Consider the following 26458-nt stretch of genomic DNA (forward strand, 5'->3'; position numbering starts at 1 on the left):
CTACGCCTTTGTCACGTTTGCTATCGTCTTATCTTACGATTTTCTCTGCTGGAAATGGAATTTTCTGTTAATATATTTTCAGAAGAATCTTTCCATTTATACTTTCATATAAAAAATGTATAAGGTAATAATGTTGAAATCTATTGGAATCTAAGGAGTATGTAGTTGTTAATTGCATAATAAAACTGAGAGGAAAATTAGTTTACTTAAAAATCAGAGTAAAAAACAAACTGATATCGTTATAAAACTGGATGTGTAATTATGTTAAAATAAATTTAGTATTGTTGTGGGATATTCCTCATTGCAAGTTTTACACTTGCCTGGTTCGCTTAAATACGTCTGAAGGACGGGTTCAATACCTAATCACGTAAGACTAAATGTTGTTTAAGGTAGAGTTGACATGTTTCAAGTAAAGTTACAACCCCCCCCCCCCCCAACGTTTCATATCAGCAGCAAATTAATTTGTTGTCGAAATTGAAATCACAAACGAAGCTGAACGTAGTGTATTTTCGTGTAGCTTGAATTAATCACGATGACTGACAGATTTAAATTTAACATAACGTTTACGTAGGATGATTTAAAGGATGGAATTTGCAATGTAAAATAAAACTAAACGAAGCGTGACGTTAGTGTTTTACCGTGACAGAACACGTAGGAATGATATTGTACTACATTTCGTCTTTCAGACATCTTTATTGCATTACATCGCTTCATTCCGTGCCTTGCCTAATCCATATTGGTTGCTAAAAATAAAAATATGCTGTACCTTGAAGTGAACTTCTTTCGTGGATCCTGTTAAAATTACTTTTAGTTGTAATGCAACGTTTAGAGGTTTTCCGGTTATTCACCAAAAGCACTATTTTTTACAAGTTAATATGCTATAATTATCAAAAAATCGCCTGAAGGATTAGGTTATTTTATGTTGGGTTGGGTTAGGTTAGGTTACGTTCAATGAGTTACATACAAATTGTACATTTCATGGTACAGTAAAATACCATTTAACAATGCAAAACTTTAAGTGTGTTTGTGATCGTGAGTTTATATTGTTTAGAAATATTTTGCGTAGCCAATTAGTAAAATATCATTGTTTGACGTTTTTGAATCTGTTATTTATTTTAATTGTCTTGTGGGAAGGCTCCTAGAACTGTTACGAACTACTGTACTTACCTGATGACTTGTAGTAAATTTGTAATAGTTTGGTTTTGTCTGTTTCCAAATTGCAAAACTTTTGTTTCAATACCCAGAAAATTAAAAAGTTTACTAATAATAAAACTATATATGCACCGAAATGCATAGAAATGTTAAATATACAAAGCCGTGTCTGTGTAAACTATAAACAAGTTTTTACTTTTAGATCTTCATTTCTCTTTTACCAAACACCGATGGAAAATAAGCAGCAACACAAACATGTGATTATTACTTGTGCTAATCTTTTAAATCGCTAATTCGGACTTAAATCTGCAATATCAGCAAAATGTTAAGAGATCAAACAAACACAATGACGGATGACGTGCAGTTTCTGCGATACAAATAGAATTACACAACGTTACATGTAATCTGGTTGCATAAGCGCGAGCCGCCACCTGTGAAAAGGACATTAAAAATAGTTTACAGGCTTATGGTTACATGGAGAAAGTGTTAGTACAAGAAGCGGACTTTCCCTGCGGCTATGTCAGGAAGTGAGGAATTACGTGATGCGGGGACATTAGATGCGGGGGTTGTAAAGATTAAACTATTTCACGATTAATTACTTGTAATCCATGCTACTAAGTCAGTACAAAACCACTGGACCAAATTACTGATCTAGCACCGTCTATTATCCACGATTACTATGGGTTTATTTAGTTTCGATTTTGATCTTATTATACCCCTGACTGTGGACTTTCAAACTTTTGAAATGGGACTGTGGGTGGTAAAATATGGTTTGGTGTACATGACACCAAATGTAGAGTAAGTATAAAGTAAAAAGTATATTAATAGTTTACAATGGCCTACTTATCTTACTTCTATTTAGCCATGTAGCTTTTCCTATTGAGTCCACGTTGTGATCCAATGCTATATCCACTTTTAGAGAAACTCTGACACATAATTTCTATATTAGTTAGTTTACAGTAATTACTATTTTACTTAATATTGTGTTGGGTTTTTTGGGGGCTTTGTCCCTACAAGCCACTAGTTACCGTTAACATTTGAATTCTGAAGTAGACAACCGATCTATATGAACCAGCTAGTTTTTATTAAAAAAGAACAGGTAAAAATAAGATCCAGCCATAGAGTGCGCTAGTGTCTACAATATTTTATACCTTTATTTTTTACAGTAATAGTTAACGTAGCATAAAATATGCAACAGCTTACAATAAGTTGTCCTAACACTTCGTCTTGGTTAAAAAGTCCGCAAATTCGACAGAAATAAGTAATTTACATCATTGCAACCAGTCGGTAGCTCAATTCAAATAAGTCCGTTTTTATTTTTTATTGCAACAACGTTACAATAGATGAACGTTGAAATAGATGAACGTTACTGATGTTTCTAAACACATCTGTTGAACTACTACTACTAGCGTAGGAATTTTTATCAAAAACATTGTAATTTTTCTAGAGCAAATTATTCGGACGAGTATTTTAATCCCGAGTTTGCCAGTTCGCCGCCAGCAGATGTAATCTCGCAACATTGTAACCTCCATTTCGCGGTCGGTTTTATTATCTTCGCCTCGTGGTTGTGATACAGCTGCATTTGAGGAAAACTCTTGTATTTACTTTATTTTGCTGTTCAGTTTGTTTTAAACTCGATTTTATATTTGGTCTTGCAAATTTGCGATAAGTTTTGTTTTTGAGTCTCCAACGCCGTTGAATTTGTTTACGTTTGTTATGAGATTATGGTTTATGTGCTACAAGAACCTGATGTTTTAAAATATGTAATTTTCTTAATAGGGTTTGCCTTTAAATCTGAAGATTGCAGGTTCGATCCAAGCAGGATTGTTTCTCAACCAAGATGTCATTGCTATCAAATAACCTATCTAACCAAAGCTCGACGTGAAGTAACAAGACCATTGGTAACATTTGAGATTTTTTATGTTTACTTAATGTTAAGATTCAACATACAGTACTCCCTTTTAGATTCACCATCCTTATGGACCAACTGAAGACATTCTTACGGGCAGTTTTGTTCGGTTTGTATACAGAGTGTTGTTTACTATTTGTTACTTTGTTATTTAACAACCTAGAATATTTAACATGAACAACCTATAGTGAGTAACAATCTAATAGTATAAACTAATACTAGGGTGTATCCCTCTATTATTTTACCCGGCTGCACTTTAATTTACGACCTACACTCATTCGAATGAATATATCGATCGAAATATCGATTATTTCATTCGATATATTAAGTTCGGTTAGTTAGGTTAACCTAAACTAACTAACCGAAAGAAATAATCGATATATCGATTAATCTATGTATCGATATTTTTCATAGGAATGGGTGTAGGACGTAAACTAAAGTGCAGCCTTTTACCTAACGGTGAAGAACAAAATAGTAAAATCTACAGTTTAATTTAAAAACGTGTTTGCTCGTTAGAGTTATTTACTAGTACAGTAGTTAAGATTATTTAGAGTAATTAATGAACCTTTACGTCAAATATTGTAGGCTTTATACACCCTATTGTATAAAGCTTTTGCACATTTCAACGTCATTGCTTAAACCCATTATAGACTATTAATATATATAATAATTTAAACATCTTTTATACATCCAATAATTATAGTCATGTATTTCATTACAAACTTGAAAAATTGTTAAGTTCCGTTGCTATCAATAGATCGGACCACGAATACTAGAAAAATACCGGTATGGATCATAAACATAAACAAATGACGTTGTTGGCCCGAATCCCATACTAATAGGATTGAACATATGTTTTGGCAGTTCCATTTATGCAATGTTAAATCATGTTTATTTTCGGGCCAAAACAAAAACGTCATTTGTTTATGTTTATGATCCATACCGGTATTTTTCTAGTAATCGTGGATCGGCCTTGAGATTATTCTGTATGTTTTGTAATGTAAACACCGCATATCGTGTGAGGCAACAGAATTATGTCATTCTGGTGATGTCATTTGACAAACCGGTATTCCCGGCTGAACACCTCCAAATGTATATCTTAAAGTTTCCTGCAACGAATTTTAAATACATGAAACCATTTCAAGGAGGTCTTCATAGTCAACATTTACATCCCACAGGAGTGGAGTGAGTTTGAATTCCAGCTTGTATCCTCATAGCTGTCCAGGGGCCACTCCCTTCGTCCCCTACCTCCAGCAGCGAGCCGGCGATGGACGAGGATGGCGATGACATCAGCTGCTGGAGGTAGGGGAGAGTGACCTTGACCTGGTCCTGCAGTACTGGCTACCGACGTGAGATGGATACTGACCAGTGGTCATTGCTGTCCGTTATGCTGACCAATGCCTACCTAACTGTGCCTTACATTGTAACAAAGCATATTGATTGCGAGAATATATCCGTATTGTGACGGGATATACATGTTGTACCTTTGAAATTGCTTTTAAGACAAATAGAAGGAAAGGTTCGTAAGATGTTTGCCTATCACCTCGAAGAAAACATTCGAAGACCAACCAAAGGATAATTGTGCTTATCTGTTGTGCCGATAAGTACTCCTAGGTGTACACTCTCCTCTTTGATCTGCTTTTAGCTTCGAAGAAATTCCCTTTGCGTGAATAGAGAATGAGTGCAATCGCACACGTGATCGTTTATAGTTTTGTTGTCAAATCACTACCTTTAATGATAATGGTACCTGGTAAATCGACTGTGTATGCAAATCCTATGAGATGAAAACAAAGGCTGATAAAATAACTCAGACGCTATCAAAACCCGCAAAGTTAACTCATTTATAATTTTATGGTTCAGGTTGCAATACAATTAATTGTCAAGTCTATCGTCATCCACCAGCAAAGTTTGTTTGGGCTCGAAGAAAATTATATTCTCTGTAGTCTGAGCACTCAAGTATTCTGTTGTCTTAAGGTCAATCTACATCTTGCTGGTTGACCTATATTATGATGTATTGCTTGGTTAGGTGGTGGTAGGGGTCACAATCCTGCCCATTTTAACCTTTAAGTAATTAATTACTTAAAGGTTAAAGTAAGATGCGTCTTTTGCCTTTGTTACTCAGCAAGACCTGCTTCTTCTTAAGCCAGGACCATTTACCAAAAGCCCAATGATCAAGTGCATCTGGGTCCATATTTAAACCATTAAAAAGCTACTGATTTTCTCAGGACATACCCGGTAACCCCCTGATTTCCCCCTGACATAACCACTGATCCACCCAGCGTGTCGTGCACTGTCGCGGTGTCGCTCTACTGCTCCAACCGGAAGCCTTGGGTGTGATCTGCTATTGTAGCTTTCTCACTCTTCTCCGACTGAATTATTACTCATTGTTCGCCTTGTTGTGATTATCTCCCGCCCAGCTTCGTTATTAAACTTGCAAAATCTTCATAGTTATTGGTGAGAACGCCATTTCCCACCCTGGGTGTCACAAGACTTCCTGTTTAGGTCCGCTTCACTAATACGTACAAGTTTTAATTTCAAAATGGGAACGCTGTGGTGAGATATTTCCAGTTCAGTTCAGTAAATTTGTATATCCCTAGTGGTGTACTTGCAAATACAAACTCAGTAAAGACACAATAACTGGTAGGTGTTACACTGTTTTAATATTTAATGACTATCCAATAAAATATTTGTTGAACCTCTTAAGACATCAACAAAAACCTTAAGTTAGTGTCGACTCCCACGTATTTTTGATAAATCTTTGTACATGCTTTCTCAATTACTGAAGCGTTCAAACATTAGACAATTTGATACGTGACAACTTCTTTGATGAATCAGTGAATATAGGACATTATATTCTGTTCCTACGCTACGTCAGCATTCAGCGCCTCACATTGTTGGAGGTGCGAGCTAGCGGTATCGTCACGCAGCCGACACAATTAGGTAAATGTGGGCCAACAAAGTAATTAACCAACTATGCTAATGTTAAAGCCTCCTTCCTCGTACTGTACTTCACAATGTAGCAGACAGCACAATCTTCTATGTGTTATTGTTCTAGCTAAGTGATTAATGGACTAAATAATTGAATACGATCAATCTGTCTTACTTTTCAATTTGGGTGATCACCTGGGCTACACATAGAAACAAATTAAGTTTACGTAATAATTAAGAATTCAGGTAAACACATTAATTCATCGTATATTTGAAGAAATGATTCTTTCTTGACTTGGATATTAGTACATAATTGATTTCTCTTACTCATTACACACACAGATGTTCGGGAGGTCCTAAATCATCCAAACATCACGTATAGTAATATTTCGAAGATCATTCTAATATTTCAAAAACCAATCATGCCACGACTAGAATTAGGCATTCAATTCCTATTTTAATGCTAGAGCAAGTTTTATAATAAGCTAACGTAATACTGTAACGGGCCACCGAACCGACAAAGTGCGCTCAATGACAGATTTCCGTCAAATACGCATAGCCCTTAGCTTGACCTCTTAGCCAAACTGATGGGACAACTTATTGTAAACTATAGCATTTTACGTCACATTCTGGCGTTTTATTCTGCAGAATTCTTTGTGAGCGGCACATTATGCTCTTTGTATAGAGAAAAGTGGATACAATTGGTTCATGTAGAATGTAGATGGATCCAAAGGTCCATGGAATGTCTAGGTGTATTTATAGTAGTCAGAACTGGAGGTACACTAGCTACAGTTGGTTGTGTGTGATGTTGCGGGACTCTGGAGGAGTGGGAAGTGTACACGAAGTGACCTTTCCTCCACGACGGCATTGGCTGGAATGTGGTTCATCAACTGAGCAGTCTGGTAGTCTGACCTGGGTGACGACATCACACACACACACATACACACACACCAAGGTAGTGTCGTGTCGACACTATTTATTGTACCACATGTACGAACTGATAAATACTGATTATCGACTATGATCACGTTTAGTTGAGACACATCAGAGTATTATGCTTTAAAATTGTGTTTCCTTACATTCTATAGTTGTGAACTAAACGGGCAGTGTTTTTATGGTTACTGCTAACAGAGAAAATTCAAAAATTGTAAATATAAAATTCCCATGTAATTCTTATGGAGAATAAGTTAACTGTTAAAGTTTGCTTGTTTATGGATATATTTTGACCAAACTTGGGAAATTTATTTATTTTATACTAAGCTATATTTTACTAAAACACACTTTATTAACCTCCCTGTTGCAGCAAATCTAATGCTATTTAAATAGATTTAATTAAAAATCCAAATGGAAATTCGCTGATTCTACAGGTTTGCTGTGACGGGGGTATTTGAATGATATATTTGATACAGATAGTCAATATATGGTATACTTAAGTGTACAAAGTCTATGTTATGAATAACTTCGATACTATTTTATAATAAAATATGCAACAAGGAGGGTTAAATATAATAAATAATTCTCTGCACCATTCTAATTAAATAACTCATATTGTATGTGTTATTAAAAAATGTTCTAAACTGTAATCAAGGCATTTTTTATACAGTAACATTTTTCAAACGTGGGGAACGCTGAATGTTCAATTGTTGTCCAATTAATATTAGCCACGGCAAGAAATAAGTAAAAATTCAATTAACCTACCAAATAATCATTTGTCAATTATTAACAACTCTTAAATTGTATTAGTTTGTCAGAGAGTAAGTGTAGAGTAGTCAACAATTCCATCGCCGCTAACACCACAGGTAACATGACAGTTGGCGTGCCAAGACTGTGCATGCTATAGGCGTTGCCGGAATATGCTATATCAATTCATTACCGCAAAACATGTGTACCTGCGTTCTTTGCGAAATCACGTCACTCAGTTTTCTTTTGTTCATTTTTTTAAGTCCCTTTTGAATGGACGAGTGTTGTGTTATTTTAATATTTTTGCCGGACGATAAATTTAATTAAGTCAAGTTTTAAATTAGTTAGTGCATTGTGTTACAATTGTAGACGAGAAATTTGTTGTTTTAATGATGATAAAATTTTATTTAACTAGATTGTATACTGTATGAATTTTCTAAAAGGTGAAGTACGTATAATTAACATGATTAACAGACAGAATCTATTATACTATATTATTTAATGTGTTTTTAAAGTTTGGCAATTATTTTACCATTTATCGTGTTTACGTTCGATTAAATAGATAAAAAAAATCATTAAAAATGTTGAAAGATGTGATGTCATCCCATCTATGTATGATGAAAATATTTATGTATATGAATATCTATAAGAAAATATTTTTTGCAAGTATAGGCCCCTAACCCTGTTATAGCTTATGTGGATTTAATCCATTAAAATATAAGTATACATATAAACATCTTACATATGATACATTTATTGTATTTTTCATAACTATTTCTGCGTCATTGACTGATATAAAATTTACAACGAGTTCCTTCAATGGTATTGGAGATTACAGCAAGAAGATTTAAACAAACTATAATAGGTAATACACTCATGTAAAATCTTAATTCAAAATTTAGGATGATAATAAACAGTTAATCCTCAACAGCTGATGGCGAACTCGGGGATTTTCAGAGCAGAATTACCCGTCACGGTCTGATACTTAGGCCCGGTCGAGCGTTAATGATTAAAAAACCTGTAAATAGCGATAACTACTCTAAATATTACCAATTAAAACGAAAACTTCTTTCCAGGTGGATTGTTTTGCGTTAATTACTCGTTAACAGTTTGTTATTGTTTTATATAAATCAGTGCCCCCTAAATTGGAATAAATTTTGATGTGTTGAAACCAGTTGAAACTCCTGTAGTGGGTTTTTCTGATAAAGTGATAAATAATTTTGTGATAGGATGTTTCAGTTGAACAAATCCTTTAAATACTTAAATGTATCAACGATGTAACTCGAATACCACCCAACCATAACTTCAGCAACATTACTATTTTGTATACAGCAGAACCTAGGAGTATTTCTCCTATTGTTTGAGTGAATTTCGTTGTTATTCGATGTGTCTAACGGGCAATAAAAACTTTCTTTTTTTCAATTCAATTGTTTATCTAAGTAGTGTTTTAACGGGTGAGGTATACATGTGAATTGTGACTACTGTGCCCGATCCACATATAAATACACTTTTTAAAATCAAATATTGTTGTTTGCTACGGTCCCCTTCTTTTGTTGTTGTTTAGGTGGATCGGCTTTAGGATTTTTGATGAAAAACCACACAGTAATAGTTTATGTAGTTTTAATGTAGATGAAAGAAACGAAAAAATGTCACATGTTAGGCTACACAACTTTACTAACTTAAGCCTACTTTGAAACTATATAAGAAGTAGTTGATACTGTTATTACTGTTCAATAACTAAAATGTGGAGTGGTGATAGTTCTATTATGTCGAATAACTCGAGGATATAACGTGTAACGGTCGCTACTCAGTACGCACTCAACTCACATGGCGTCACAAGATGGCGTCGGCGTTGTCTGTTATCCACCGCGCACACGTACAGCTCACTCCCTCAACGTTCTCTCTCAGACTGCCTTCACTACAAGAAACGAAATACTTTTGCAACACGCACCCCCTGGTGGTCTTTTTTGGCAACTCTGTACTTCGTTACCGGCGCTCCGTCAAGTGGCGCGCCTGGTGTTTAATTCTGCAAATAGTTATTGATTTGTTTTTTAAGAACTATCGCTGTCGTCCGTTTTTCCGTTATTGAATTTGTGTTAGTCCTTAGATTTAATATTATTTAATTTTAAAGATTTGAACCATCACATGTTTTATTACCAAAGAAGCACTTTTCCCTGTGGTACACTTCACCTTACTCCGTATGTAACAACTCGCTCAACAGGTGTTCACGACCGGTGCTTGTTTGTGTTGAAGACTCAAGAGTCTTCCAATCTATTCCCATCGCTTTTTACACCTTCTCTGAAGTGCCTAGTTCCCTCTCACGCTTGACAACACGAGTGTTTATAAATCCCTGACGTGTTTAAAGCGCTTCTCTCTGCACCAAGTGTTCCAGCCTATGTTCTTGGATCTCGGCGTCATGTTCAAGTATCTTTTTCAACCTAGAGTGGACACATCATGAGGTCATCGTCAGTTAATGGATATTTTCATACCACGTGAGAAGAGAACCTTGAATTTCGTTTGGTAGTTGGAAAATGTGCATAGCTTCTATATTTTAATGAGGTTTAAAAAATGTCAACATTACTATCGCACACGTGGTTTTCGTAATATCATTGACACCATTTGTATTTAACACATATGTGAATTATTATGCGCAGTAGAGCCAACACATCTCGACTTGTTACCACTGGACGACTTTCTGGCATAGTGTATTTATGATGGAAGCCAGTAGATCTAGTGGCAGAGCTTGAGGCTTCGGGACCCGAGGTCCCAAGTTCGAATTCAAACACCAATAGCTTTGACCATCTGATAAAGCTGTGAGTGTTGTGATATATTCCTATCTCGAAGTAGCCTTAAGATGCGAATAAAAGACGTGAATAACAGTGTATTTAAGCACTTCTTTTGGTCATCATCTCATTGAGAATTTCTACTTCATTTGCAGGCGGAGAGGGATCGTCTGGCCAGAAGGCAGCAAGAGCTGGAGCGTCGCTTGGAGACCAAGGACAACGAGCTTCACGACAAGGAAGAGGAGCTGTTCTTGCAGCTGGAGAAGGCCATCAGGCTGGAGGAGGATTGTGAAAAGGTAAATACTGCAGTTCGACTTTTTGGGACACAGGTGGTTGCTATGGCAACCTTTAGTTGTTCTGTGGTAGGGGGAGATGCACCAATAAGGGATATGCCTCTGACTCGACAGGCAGTTGGTACTACAGTATGCAGAAGAAAGCATAAGTTTAAAGCTACTATGCTATCAACATCTTCGTGGAGATTAGAAGTAAATTCCATTTGAGTGCTTAAATGGAATGGATGGATCCATTTCTCCTCCTGATTGAATGCGTGTAAATCCTGGCTCTCTATTACGACATATACACTTCTCATAACCACGTAACAAATTACTCTTCTTATCTCTATTGATCATAATGTAAAATCGATTCTATTAGAGACATCGCTACAGCAGCTAATTTCCTCTTTTCGTCTGGTCATACTGGTCCTATGAATCCTTTTGTGAAGATCAAAACCTATTCGAATGCAAATTTAAAAAATCATAGAGAAATGAATAATTAAAATACTATATGTTCAAATTTAAAGCACAAATGCAGTTTTCATTTTCGAAGGCAGACGTGCCATCGTAGACATAAATAGTAGATACTTCTGCTCATACGAAAGACCTCGGTTGAGACTACCTAGATGAACTAATTGTTGTGCTAATTGGATATAATTTGACGTGCGTCACTTTGCAAAGCAATCAAAGTCACTTGTCAACGCAGACTGTCGGTGGGTGGTATACCATCGTGCGTGATCATAGACAAACAACCAAGTCGTTACGCGGTTGAAGTTGGGTTTGTTCATGTAATATGTTAATAGACATACTCTGGACGATACTGTTAAACACCCAGATTTAATCGGGAAATGTTGAAAATTGGCAACTGCACATTGTATAAGAGTTAAGTAAATGTCAAAGCATGTAATACTTGTTAATTCTGTGTGACATCAGTTCAACTTGATGACGACACTAGGAAGTAGTCTACTGATACCGCCTGTGTACACAGGTTGTAGTGCGTTGAACTTATGAATGGAGCTATTCCCACTATCACCGGCGTTATCAGTGCTGTGCTATCACAGGCTCCAATGTCACCACACCACTACTGTAGCATGCCGGCTGGAACTTGCAGTAATTAAATAAATATAATTCCCGTATAATTTGATATTGAACTCCTTTCATTCAATGATAATTTGTATTGGTCAAAATTATCTAACTACTGTGTCTTGTACTGAATAGTTAATTAAACATTTGTTCAAACGAGCGATAAACATTGTTTATCAAAAATACATTTTGTTTCTGCCATTTTCATTAATTTTGTTTCACATGATTATGATTCTTTTGTTACTGTTTGGTGAACAAATAAAATAAGGCATAAGAGTATTGAAATTGGTGTAAATACCTGCTTCTTTGTAATCCAATAGTTACAAAGTTACGCAACTAGTTTCAGTTTGACGAACTTCTGATGAAGTGATTGTGACGCCTGAAGATGACTTCTTCATTAAGTTGAAACTAGTTGCGTGACTTTGCAACTATTGTATTACACAGAAGCAAGTATTTACACCAATTTATATATTCAACGTAATCCGGAGGCTAACATCAAAAAATGAAATAAGAGTATTGTTACATATATTTGTGTTCAACTTATTAATATATTGTCGTACGTATAATAATCAACTGTTTGCTAAGCGTAGCAAGTTGAATTAGTTACCTACATTGTTGTACATCATATTGGTTTCATTCGGTGTAATCATTATTAAAGAAGACTTTATTTTACGACGAGTCTTATGAAATATGTCTAGGAAACTATTGCATTATGGTGGCTCAAAGTCAGTTTTGTATGAATTTGATATAACTTTGTTACTGACTCAAACAAGTAAGAAATGGGATTAAGTCTGTTTCCCGTAGTTTTTTGAACGAAAATTAGGTACTATTAAATAACCTACTATTAATATTTTGCCGAGACAAAAAAATCAATATGGAAATTACAACCCTCTCCCCAATGCCTAATTTTGAACACTATACAGTATCAGTTGCAGTAGTGTCCAGGATGAACCCTCCAGTAGATTACCGTTATTAACTAACCGCAGTGTTGTGGTTGCGGTGTTGCAGTTGCATGTAGGACAATGCACGATGATGCAACTGAGGCGACTCGTGATGCAGTCGTTTACCTCGCCAGGCTTTCTCCTTCATTCAGCCTCTAACTGCTCTATAGCGATGAATCAGATTATCAAGTGCTACCTCTGCACGTCGCTGTCGGTTGGACGGTCTACTCTGTTTACTATGTAGATGGGTTGAACGAAGCAATGTTTAAATAGTGTGGTTTGGAGGGTGTTCTCCAAATCAAGTGACTTCTCCTCGAATTAGAAAACAATTGTTTTACGACGGATGCAACAACAATGCTACACATTGGAGTCTAATTTAGCTGGGTATGGATAATAAAGCTGGGTAGAACTAGAGCAATGGTAGTCTTTGATCTACTGGGTCATAGCATACCCATAGCTAAAATAATTCTTGATTGGCGAGATAGCCAGTAATAACCCAATAATATTTATTATTTAATCCAATCATTAACAAACTGTGATTACATGCAAATTAGGATATCTGAGATTGTTTTTGTATATAATTAAATCTAAGGCATACCTTACGATCCAATTAATTATATAGTGGAGACCTATGTTTCTACGTCGAAACGTTATCGTCAGTCATTTTCTCATAGGCTAGCTAAACTTCTTGTTTGCCATCTCTTGCTTGAGATATTGTCGATTTGGTATAATTTGTACAAACATTGAACACATATAAATATGTACAAAGACATAAATGAGAACAATTAGATACATGGCCATGATCTTCTTTATCAATCCTAACCTCCATTGTATTTGTCCCTGATCATTGGTTTTGAGTTATTCCTGGCTTAAGTCCTGCATTCACCCAAGTCATAGTTCTGGGTGACGCTGAGCTTCTCTCAAGTTGTCTGTTTCCTACACGATGTCCTCAGGTGCAACATGATAACTAGACACAATCACTGTGATGCAACATCACACTTTCACCCATCTATCACAGTAACGTACACGACTCTAGCCTCTGCAGGGGTCAAGCTGGAAAATGCTAACTTCTACTACAGGGTAACTTACTAGGGGAGAACTAATTGAATCTGAAAAAGCCCTTCCTTGGCTTGAATGAGAAAACAAGTTATAGGCCCGAGTTAAGCGTTAATTAACCAGCCTTGGGAAATGATAAGCTTTATATCATTCAGGTATCTCACTAAGGAAAAGTAGAGAATTATGGTACTCGCATGTGCCTCACAACAAACTTTATTTGACCAAATATCAAGTTGGCAAGGTAAAGCGGCTAAATGCATTAACATAAGTCAAAATTCAGTCAGTGGTATAACTAAAGGTGATTTTTAAGTCTTGTTGTTCATACACTGTATAAAATCTGTAATATTTTTGTACAGCCAGTAACGTGTTATTTGTCAAATAACTTTGGCGATGTGCCAGTCGTCATAGGTGTTCACTCCCCGGCCGCAGTGCTGGGAAGGTCATTGATTTAACTCTGTGCTGCTCTGCCAGTGATGTTTTATTGGCATTGTTATTCACCTACCAATTATTCGACTTATTTTATTGAATTTGATTGTAAAACCTTAAAATTAGACGAGATGTGTTGTAACGAACGAAAATGTGTTGTATGTTCTCTCTGTATATAATTTTTCCCAACCGAGTCTGCATCCCATCAAGCATAAAATAAACGTACACCTTATTTTCTTATTCAAGCCTTCCATTCAATTCCATGGATAGTAATGCAAACATTATAAATCAAATCTAAGGCTCGGTTTCTAATTATTTATAATGGAAACTAAAGTTTACATGACTTGGAAAATCTTAGATTTTTTAGTTTTCTTGTTCCACCACCTCTGTATAGTTCAGAGTGTTTGTCTTATATTCTTTGCCATTATGTGAATTGCATCGATCTCTAATAATACAATTATTATAGTATTATTAGAAATCGATGGTGGATTGACGTTCTTTTTCTATTAAAAGTGGATGTAACTATATAAATGTCAATAAATAGAAATTATATTAGCAAACTTCTTAGTTAAAGTCAACCTCACTAACATATCTTTTTGTCCTCGACGATTATGTACAGTAATTTATTTACTACACCCTTTTCTTGCAAATCAACTTTTGTGTGTTGGTGTCTCATTTGAGGTGCTAGATGTAAATAGTGCGAGGAGAGCAGTGCCTGTGTCCTGTGGGTCCCATTTATAATTTCTTCTTTTACCAATGGTTTTTATCAATATGATATTTTAGTGAACGTGCGGTTCGGAGCCCCTTTAAGCTCCAGTTACACATACGTAGAAAACTTAAAAAGATAGAGCCTGCAGGAAAAGAAATCATAATCTTTAATGAAAACCTCCTCCACTAAAAGCAATATGATTAATCCCTTTCTTGATATAGCTTATTGAAAATTTCATCTCGTGTGGAGGAAAATTATTATTTCAAAGTTGTATCAGCTCAGGCGAGTCTGAATAATCATGGGTTACAAGACTTACACCATGCCGACCTTCTGAAAGGTCGCGAATTCGGCTAAAGCCACGCCCAGCTGAGTAAATAACAAAATTGTGGGCAAAAACTCGTGACTGTGTTTTAGTAATTTCGAACCAACCTTGAATGTGTATGCAAATTTTACAAGATTATGCGTACGTTCTCCAGAGATTAATGAGCAAATTAAAGGCTTTGGTTTGAATCATTATCGTGTTTCATAATCGTGCTGACATTTGTAGGAGGCACTGAAACTTGATATGTAGTGGAGTAATCGGTGTCTATAACTTGGGTGAATAATATTGTATCATATTATGTACTTGGGAGATCGTATAAGTAGGCCTATCTTTTCGTAATTGTGGGTTTGTGTGAGGGATAGCTCATTGAATTTACTCTGGCTCTTAAATTTATCTTTGACGGCTTCTAAAAGCAATTACTTAGACATTTTCAATTAATTACATCATAGTCTTCTTTAGCTACTAACCTCAGTTGCCCATACATTTAAAAAAATGTAGCCTCTCAAATATTGTATTTTTAAGCAGTTTTTAGGTGAATAAAACTGTCAATTATTAGGGTAAAACAAATATCATTTGTTCATTGTTGTTTATACGAAAAACAGTTATCAATTAACTCAGATTTCAGTTCTCATTAAATGTAGCCTAGATAATTTAAAATCCCTGTTAATAAACTGATTTGTCTCTTTCTGGTTAACTATCTGATTGTGGTTAATCGTTCAAAAGTAGGATAATCTTCGTAGGAAAATTGGTCATCATCACTGGATCTTTGAAAGTACACTCTAAAAATAAAACGGTAGGGGGCCCTAAATGAAATTACCTTTTTGGTTTCATTCGTCCCTCCGCAAGAGCATAGGCTTTAAAATAATTGTACTAAGCATATAGATTTAGTTTATTATTCAGGTTATGTTTAGTGCAGCATGTGGCAATGTGTTGCTATAAATAACAGTTTTCTGCTTATTCTTACTTATGTCTTACATGCACCCTCGCCGTGGCCTTACATGGTTTCTAAGAGGGTCTCGCGTTACTCATCTAATCCCTGCTGACTCTCTTACAAGAACTCTACACTGACATAAGGATTTTATAAGACTTTCCTTTATGTAGTTTTGAACTCAATCATTGCATCTCTGTGACATGGTTTATTACTTCAACTATGCCTTATAAAATTGCAGTATTTTGTTGTTGTTTTGCAAATTATTTTATATAGTCTATCTATCATATCACGAATTGACATTGAGAATAAACTGGGTGTCCACAAAATTAGCGAAAATGAGTATGTGATAGAACGATGGTATGTGCCGGTGTAGCTTTGATATATAAAACCAGCTCTTTCAACTAGAACAGATTATTTCAATCCCAATGATCAGAAAAGCTGAGTCCAGTTTCATTCCCGTTAATGGCACTGAGTTCGCTCAGGTTCGAACCAGCGATTTAGAGGCCAACACTTCAATCCTTCAAATGAATTATTTTAACCCACTCAGACACCTTATCGTTAATCTGCTCTTGGATGAGATAAATATCATGTAAAAATTCGTCAACTTCTATGTTATTTTCCTATATCGTGTTTAGCAGTTTAGCTCTGTATCCAGGACTAGTCAATGCCAGGACCCATTAAACACCCAATGATCAATGACAGTTTTTTTGAGGGGACAAGTTATGATCCATCAAAACTAACACATTTTCTCAGGATCGCTCTGGCAACTTTCCGATTTCTACTTCAACAATATTTTATATAAGTGTAGGGAACTACTGCAATAGGCCTTTTTCAATCAAACATCCACCCAGTAATTAAAATCGATTAACCGTTAAAATTAGTACCAAGTAATTCGAATTAATTGCTCAATTAGCAATTATTGCAGTGTAACCAGATTCTCTACAGTTTTTTCTCATTTAATTGACTCTCCGTCGTTGCTGGTCCAACATTACGAAGCTCAGTGCAAAAACAAGTAGCAATAAAGCAAGATAGCGTGCGTGCTGTAATTGATGAGATATCTAACATAATCAGTAATTAGACTCTCTTGTCTATGGCGAAGTGATCTAATGTGACTGGGAGATCGACGTACCTCAGTCAGTTCTCATTGCGTCAATGTACTACGTACTATGTTACGTAGACTGCGTGTTATAATTGCTGTCATTTATGTAATCAAAATATGATTTCTTTCTCTCATTGTACCCGGTATGCATTACCAAACTGATCATGTTTATTTTGAAACACTGATGATTCTATATGTGCCTAGGATGTCATCTTTGCCGATGTCTGTTGTATTCACCTAATTTTTAACTAATCCAAAACTGAAATTTGAACCTGCTACAGAATCCTAATACCAAATCAAATATCGTAGTGTCAAGAACCTAAGAAATTGAATGTTGGCAGTAACAGTAGCTTACCATGTGTGTGGCTCTTTCTATGTTCTGTTTGTATAAAATGGCTACATCGTCTGGTCCTTAAATACATGTGATGTCTTCCTGTTATCTAATATTCGATTTTATTACTTCAACCTGGGAGTGACTGTCTGTCTGCACCAGCGACCACAGAATTCTGCTGCACGTATAGACTAGTCAAATCCTGAACATTTCAGTGCATAGCGTTCAGCTAGTCGAATACGTTAATCCATCAATGACTCTTCACTCTTGTGCAATATCATTACAAAGTTGGATACTAAACTATGACACTTTCTAACTCTAGTGGAATGGCACAAGATATATGTGTTTGTCAGTGCTACAACAGGGTTATGCTATACATGGCCTTGTCCTCCTGAGCTACATACACAGACCTTTGCATGGTAATTTTTGAACGCTTCATTGCATATAGTAACTTTAACAGTTCTAAATGTATTTTTCAATACTATCGATGCATACTCCTCATAGTAAATTACCACTGTAGCTTTATAAGCAGACACAATTAACGTAGACACTGAGTATACACGTACTCAATGATGTATTACTTGTAACTACCGTACTGTATATTGAAACTTATATAGGCTTTAAAGTAAATTACGCTATTGAACCATAACTTTTGGTAATTACCGTTTTATTGAACTGGCGAAAATAAAGCTTACTCCAAATACGGAACACGGATTGCTTATATAGGCCTATTATTCCGTCAGTCAGTTCAACGATGCGGTCATCTCCCTTGTAGATTTGAATGTATGAATGATCTTGTATTTCATTTATCTAACACAGAAAATGGTATAATACAGTACAATTAAGGTGGACTCCCAAATTGTTCACATCTTATCCCGAATTGTATCATGGTTTATATAATGATCGAAAAGGAGTTATTGTATTTTTACTTAACTTTTCATAGTCCACAAATTGTATTACCAATAACAGGTTATTTAAAATACTTATGTATATGAAGCAGTTAAATGTTTAATTAATAATTCTTTTTTCGTGTTTTGGTCCTGTTTATTCTTTTTGTAGGATCTACATTGAAACAATTACCTCCACCGTGACGGGCCGAGTTTTAATTATGTTGTGTATACAATTTTGTATATACTTTAATATATTTCGTTAACTAAACGCTCCCGTAATCTTCTACACTTGGTACTGTTTTATGCTAACCCTGTAAAAGTAATTGGGTACAGAGTACTCTCCATGGTTCGACGTTCCCGTATTGAATGTGGGTTGTACTTTCAGTGGGTTCGGACGTGGGGTGCGAGGATCTCGCCTACATGTATCTGCTCCTGTACTGCTCTACATACATCGCGATAGGATACAGAGTACAATCCAATACATTGTGATACAATGTAATGCAATTCAATAATTTGCTTTATACAAACATGTATCTCACCCACAGACATCTCTGCTACTGATCGGTTTTGCGTAAAACACGTTATGTAACATTATAATAAATTGTATTACATTATGAGGAATTCAGATTGAGAATTTTCTTCATTAAACACACCTATATTACGATAAAATTAAATTTCCATACAAAGATATACAATGCAATTCCAATACACAATATAAATATAATGACCAGAGATATGAGACATTTAAATCGACAAGATTGATCAGTCATACATTTAGACTCGTCTTTTTAGTGTTATTTTATAATCGTCTATTAAGCGACTTTTCTAAACAGTGTCTATAACTTTTCCACACCAACAGTAATGTACCTGATTTCATATTATTCCCCCTTCAATATTTCAACATCGTTTTGCCTCGAATATTGGAGTATTTTTATTGCGAGTTATATTGGAACGTGTCTCAAAAGCCAAGCCTTCATATACGTGTTATTTTGCCGTAAAGCTGAGTTTATGATTGACTATCAGCGTTGGTAGTCTTCAATCTGTTTCTTTTACGCCTTTCCTTTCTGCAGATTGTGTATGATTTGACGCACGTTCAACTAATAAAAAGGGAATATGAAAAAAGTAACTTGAAAAGCTAACTCTTAGTGCATTTTTTTGTTTTCGTGTCTCCTTATGCATGGTAGGAATACTGTATTTTATAATAATTAATTTGAAAAAGTTAATGTCATTTGTTTGTTATTTCAAATTAATACACCGGAAAAATTTGGATGTAATATTAAAGGTTTTAATGAATTCGTTGTGTGAACGTGGTATACAAACATCATTTATATTTTAATTCATCAATGTTCTACCGTAGGAAATCAGAATAAGTAAACCCCAATAGTGTATCCTCTACAGTAGCTACAGAAGGCTACAAGTGGTCAAAGTGGTGGATTGCAGTAGTTGCCCCTGGTGTTGCAATATGGAAATGATTAAGTTTTACCTTTCCCTGTGATTTGGTCTCCTGGCGACTGCCGCAACTAAGTGACCACTTCATCTCGCCAATCTGGCGCAATTCAAACCTCATTAACTACAGCAAATCGAGGGAAATGAACTCAGTGGTGACTTGACAAGGGAAATATGCTGTTAGGCGTCACAAGTGGTTGGAGAGAGACAAAAATTCGTGTTAAAGGTTATATAGTGTGATAAAATGACGTTTTTATGGTCTCGAAGGAATTAATTGTCGAAATGAGATGTCTGCCGGACTTAATTAAAGTGTGTTTTCTTTGGCAAGTAGCACGTAGCACATCAAAATCAACAATTTTTACATCAATCGGGTAATTGACAGATGTTGTTCTATGATATTCAAAAATAAGTTTTGAACAGTATTTTTTGGGTACAGTATTCTATTTGCAAATAACAAGAAGGCCTACTCTAGTCATTCAGAACCAAACTCACGAAAATATAACCCAGATATAAAATAAAACAACAATCAGTTGTTATTTGGTTTGGTTTTAATTTGCAAGAACAGCTGGAAGTAAAGTAAAATAGTTTTGACAATTGAATCAGCTGTTTTATTTGTTTGTTTGTGTAACCATCGTCACTTTTTGTTGTAAGATGTGCTTGCTTCTTTTGGATCTATGTGCATAGCCAGGTTACTTCCCGTCAGTGTTAGTACTTTTAAAATTACTTTTGTTTAGGAACAAAGTTTTCCCTCCAAATTGAGTCTTCAAACCAAAAAAACAAAATAATGTTTTCTGGTCTACAATTGAGCGACACGGATGGATTTGTGCCCTCTCCCCCCCCCCCCATTTGAACATCATGTTCCTCCCGATCCTTGTTATCCCATGGGCAACTTTACCTTCCTCTCTCCACCGGTCAATTTGGTACATTACGTTTAATTGTAATTGGAGAATTGGACTAATTAGATTTCAACCCACTTCTAACTTGTTGAACCTTACTTAATCCGAAAACCTTTTACTAACAAGCACGTCGCTATTTTAACAGCTTACTTTGTCCTTTTCTCTAACATATGTTATTGTTTTTCAAGAGCGTATATGTATATTGCAAAGGTGATTTAGTAAATCACATTGGTGTAGAGCAGAAAATATAAATAGTTTTGCATAATGACGATTGTGGTTTAGTTTTTTTTTTTTTTTTTTTTTTTTTTTTTTTTTTATGACATAACAATAATTGTGTTTTTAAGGGAGAATAAAATAAAATAAATTGCCCTGCAATTTAGTGGAAGGAAGTCTCATTCCATTTTCTAGATTAGTTGGACCATGGGTGAACCACCGGCTCGCTTTATGGGCGGTTGACCGGACTTGAAATCGGGTCTATAGCACATAAATCGCACACCTTACACTAGACCAGCCGCTACCTGGTGGGGGCCAAACCATAGTTGTATAGCACTTTTAACAGAAGAAACCTAACATCTCTCTAGTCACGGGGTTTCTTGTACAAACTAAGCTGTTCAGTAACCACAGCTTGGCTGCTACATTCTCTAGCCTACTTATTAGCGGATATCTAGTGTCTAGTGACAATAATGAAGGGTACAGAACCAGCGACCGCAACTTCTGCGAATCCTCCGCTCCATTTCCTCCACCTCTTCCTCTCCTTTCCTAAGGACTGTTTCCCTTCCCAGGACAACGGGTCTGGATGGAGCATTGTTCTGTGATTGATAGCTTCTGGATACCCTCCAACCGTTATCTGACAAGTACTTCAAAGTTCCATTCTCGTTACTTACGGTTGTACCGATAGCATTATATTCTCCGAGTTATAACGGTGTAACTAAGTTGTATTGTTTTTTGTTTGCAACAGGATTTTATATTCCCTCCTGTAACAGTTGCAAGCAGCTTGGAATGTAGATACTTGAATTTTAATTGCGATCAATTACATAGAATCTCAATTGTTTTAAGGGATGTTTTTGTTTATTCACCATCTCGAAAACTTAACGAGTTGCTTTTATAACCCAAATAATTATGTTGTAATTTGAGGTCCATTCATAATTTTCTGTATATTCGTAATTATCAGTTCATTCTTCTTATGTAATTTTAAATATCGTAAGTTTTAGTCTTTTACATGAAATTTGAACTCATTAGTTATTGATTAAACTAAAAAAAATCATGACTCATTATTTGAAGTGGTGTAGATTCAAAAATAGTCGTGCTGAGTTATGTAAGTCAGTTTGAGAAGTCTTATGTTGCGCGGTTTCCTAAACAGATTATACTGTAGTCTCAATGGAATCAGTTGATTCTTTAAATTGAAACTTTAACTTTAGAGATATGGGTGTTAGCATGATTCGAGCATATTGTACGGTTTATAAGTTTTGTATATGTAATAAATCACAATTTTATTCATTCTGGGTTTATCCTTTACTTCAATTTGAACAGCAGACAATGGATTGTCAGCAGCTTGAATGTTGATGTCATGATGCAGGAACAAATGTAGAGAATTTATCAAAACAATACATTTCAGCCCAATACACCACAACGGATTGTTGGCAAGAATGTACTACTACTTATTAGCGGATATCTAGTGTCTAGTGACAATAATGAAGGGTACTGAACCAGCGACCGCAACTTCTATAGCTCTTGTTGTTGTCTATAGCTGCTTGTTTTTGTCAACTTTCAAAAACAGGGTTTCAACGAGAATGTTTGTAGAAATCATTCATTTACTTTTGGATACTGAAGTATACATTTTATATAATTTATACAGGCTAAAACCAATTTTTTATCCAAATTGACCCTATCGGAATGAGCCTCTAATGTAGTGTAATATTGTAAAAATTATATTTGCTCCCCTTGTGTTATCGTGATACAGTTGGTGTGACAAAAGATGTTGTGGTTATGTTTGCCTGGATTGGTTTAAAAGTTAGCTTATTGAACAGGATCAAAAGTACACTCTGTAGTAGACTCAGTTCAACTACGTTCATAACTAAAAAAATGGATACAGATTTAACGTGGGAAAGAGGTATCGAAAGTGGAAATGTCAAGTTGGCTCAGCTGGTAATGTGTGGTTCGTGTATTGGCATCACTGCACCTGATTGTTATCAATGGTCGTTATCTATATTGGCTACCGAGGAAAGTGCGATGGACTATGTCACGTGACCATGATCAGCTGATGGGATGTTGAAGACTCTGGTACTTGGTGTGAACGCACGGATGCACTTAGTTCTCTCGTAGATTATGTTTTATCTATGGTTCTATATAGTGTTGTCTTCTATAGGCTTCGAGAGTAACCTCTTTAAAACTTTTGAGTTCTGTAATATTCAAGTTCTCCAATTCGCTGAGTTCAGTCAGAAAGCCACAGGTTGTAGTATTATTTGTTATCTATGTTTGAGGAATAATAATTAGCCTACAGATTGTTTTGTGTGTTAGTTGCTTGTATGTTGAATCGGCCGTGGCGGGAATCGGAATGTGTTCCAGGTTTGCAAACAATCAAGAAAAGAATACATAGAATTCTAGTTTAAAATAAATTAAGGGACGAAATATATTAAGTAAATTAATGAATACTGTATTAACTATAGTTTCGTTGGTGTGAAATTAATATAATGACAGAACCATGACAGCTACTGTAAAAATAAATGAGGACAGCGAAAGGAACGATGATTTAGATAATATGATGAGAAGTATTATATCTATTGTATATCATACAATATGCAATTTTAGTGGTTTTATGTTCGATGTTTGAAATGTTTGAACCATATTCTAATCAAATTACTGTATTTACAGTTATTTTATTATATTATTATTATTATTATTATTATTATTATTATTTATATTATTTTTTCTAGTCTGCTACTCAGATCTCTTGATTAGCGCTGTTTTGACGTGAGTGTAACACGTTCTGCGGAATATACTTAACACTTTCTTATATTTAGGCCTACTTCACACACTAGAAAATGTCATACACGGTCACATACTGATGAGTTTACCTCAACATGATGTCTACTTTTTAATTTGCAACTGATATGTACTACGGTGCAATTAATTATAAAATTGGTTTAAAGATTGGCAATAAGTTGACAACTCGTTTAACCACGTTCTGTAAAATCATTTATTATATTAAGCATGCTTTTTTTATTTTTAGTTAATCACACCTCAATCTTAGGTCAAAGAACGGGTTTTCAAAATTAGGTTCTAAATAAACAATATAGTGTACATGAAAAGGACTTACAATTATGAATAAATGAAAATATTACGTAATATGCCTTTTCCCTGGACGATAGTATTATTCCTGTAGCATGAAACGTCGGCGTTATGTTTCCATTTTGTGAAATGGGTCGTGGAAAGAATGATAAAATGCAAATGCAAACTCATTTCCACAGTTGTGGATGAAAGCTATGCAAACCTAGTTAGACCTCATCGCTATCTCTTTTTCTAACTCTCTTCCTTTCCGCCATATTTACATTTTAAATGTTCAACTCATGCAATAATACTTTTAAAATTAGTTTTCAAATATTGTTAGTTTTTTTCCAAATTCAGTGACTAAATCACGTTTTAGTGCATAGAAGGCAATAAAATAAAGTAGAATTTAATAAAGCACATTTTAGCTGCAAAGCAGCTGGTACTACAATATTGATAGATCTTTAAGTATATTCTAAAATCAACTGTATTGCCATAGAATAATTAAATGTGCTAAATATTTAGGTTTGCAAAATATTTGACAGTTTCCTTCATAAACTGCGTGGCCAATTATTAATAATTTAAACCCGTTTAAAAGAAGTAAATTTGTACAGTTAGTTTGTCATATTGTAAACCAATTGACTTTTTAATTTCCGAAGCCTCACCTTAGAACTATGGAGGAAGGCCTGTCAAACTTTTAACACGGGATTATGCCTTTAGTAATTCTGGATACGTAGATTATACTTGTGCAAAATGTAATCAAATTTTGTTTGGTGGCTTTAAATCATGGAAAACAGATAAGCAACTACATTTCCATAACTAAAACTATAGCAAATTGTTTATACAATGTTGAAAATATAATAATACTGCTATGTTCTATTGTTTACACCAAAGCCCATTTCCAGTTATGCTTAGATTTATACGACTTTTGATGCGGATTACTTGATTAGTGAGAATGGTTTGTCGGTCAAGCAAGATAATCATACCGGGATCAGGCTGTTAGCTGAGGAAGAGGCGGTCCTGTAAACCCAAGATTGTGTAAATTGGAGGAAGTAACTTTCTAACAATACAGAGATAGGAGCAGCGGTGACACCAGCTCTGGCCCAGTGAAATGGGTCGATAACCAACAAACTGTGCCATTCCTGCTGCAGGCGGGTTAACTTTGCATGTTTAATAATAATAATTGTAATAGCATTTTGTCTCTTAATACAAAAGCCGTGTATTAAGTTGAAGTATCAGTAAACGTAACCGAGAAATTCGGACATTAGACATCAGACATTTATTGGTCAATTTTACTGTGTACAAGCATAGTCAGGTCATTTAATTCGTTAAATACATCTTGTATTCAGTCTGTTTTGGAAATGGGTATGGCTAAGTCCCTAAAATGTACAACATTTATTTGTGTGCAAGTGTTTTAACTCACTGTATAAAGTCGAACAAACTTGTGTTAATTAAGGAACTGGTTTGTTATTTGTAAATAGGCCGACATCGTACAATAACATTAATTAATTGGTCTTAGGCTAAATAACATGTATAAAATAAACCATACATTTTCCCAGTATTTGTGTAAAATTCCCTTAAATTACATTCACGTCTTCACGAAGCTCAGACCTAGAGGCAAGACTGCTGTGCTTCTTCATCTTATCTTAGGAATCCCATAAGCAAAAAAATACAATGTTATTGAACTCCTCTTTGGATGTGTTTAACGAAGTGGCAAATACATCTTGTTCAATACTCTTCGCATTTACAATATCTTTTTTTTTAATGACACATATATCGATGTTATTGGTGTTCTTTGAGTATTCCAGTTGCACAGCCTGCATATTATAGTGGTAGGCCTGTTTCCTACCCTGCAGTTCCGCCAGTTAACCACGACTCCGTTACTTCGTTATGCTATGAGTTGGGTTGGGTTACTCGTGTTTAATGTTTGAGGCGGAACTATAATGATGATTGGTGCCGACAATCGACATCCCGGTACTTACTCGGAACTCTTCATTACCGGGAACTACTTTGATTTATTGTTCTACACTCCTACAAGAGCAATTGCTCCTGTCGCAGCATATTATATGAATAAGAATATCTTTATTGTCATAAAATACAAACAAAAGTACAATAGACAACGTCAAAACAAATACAATTTTTCTATGGATTAGGTATATTGTGTTCATAGAAAATAAGTTACAACATGAATTGAAAAGAGAAAAAAACAATAAACTATACATTAGGTATTTGGTATCCTAAAAATTCTTTTACTGAAAAGAAAACTTGTTGAGAAGCCAAACAGCCAATTTATTTTCAAATTTATTAAAGCTAAGCTCTTGAAACGATACAGGTAGCTTA

At 35.2% G+C, this 26458-nt stretch overlaps 1 protein-coding gene across 1 annotated transcript in view; it reads left to right on the forward strand.

Annotated features, from left to right (window-relative positions):
• The first annotated feature begins 9509 nt into the window (after positions 1-9509).
• LOC128995457 (uncharacterized) overlaps positions 9510-26458 on the forward strand; it is a 28259-nt gene continuing 11310 nt past the window's right edge. Inside the window, exons 1-2 of the mRNA XM_054420476.1 lie at positions 9510-9647; positions 10608-10748. Of these exons, the coding sequence (XP_054276451.1) occupies positions 9510-9647; positions 10608-10748 (279 nt within the window). The remainder of the gene's footprint in view (positions 9648-10607; positions 10749-26458) is intronic.

The sequence above is a fragment of the Macrosteles quadrilineatus genome, unplaced genomic scaffold, assembly GCF_028750875.1.
Source record: "Macrosteles quadrilineatus isolate MER2022 unplaced genomic scaffold, UCM_ALF_1.0 Scaffold_5__1_contigs__length_97177068, whole genome shotgun sequence".
NCBI lineage: Eukaryota > Metazoa > Arthropoda > Insecta > Hemiptera > Cicadellidae > Macrosteles > Macrosteles quadrilineatus.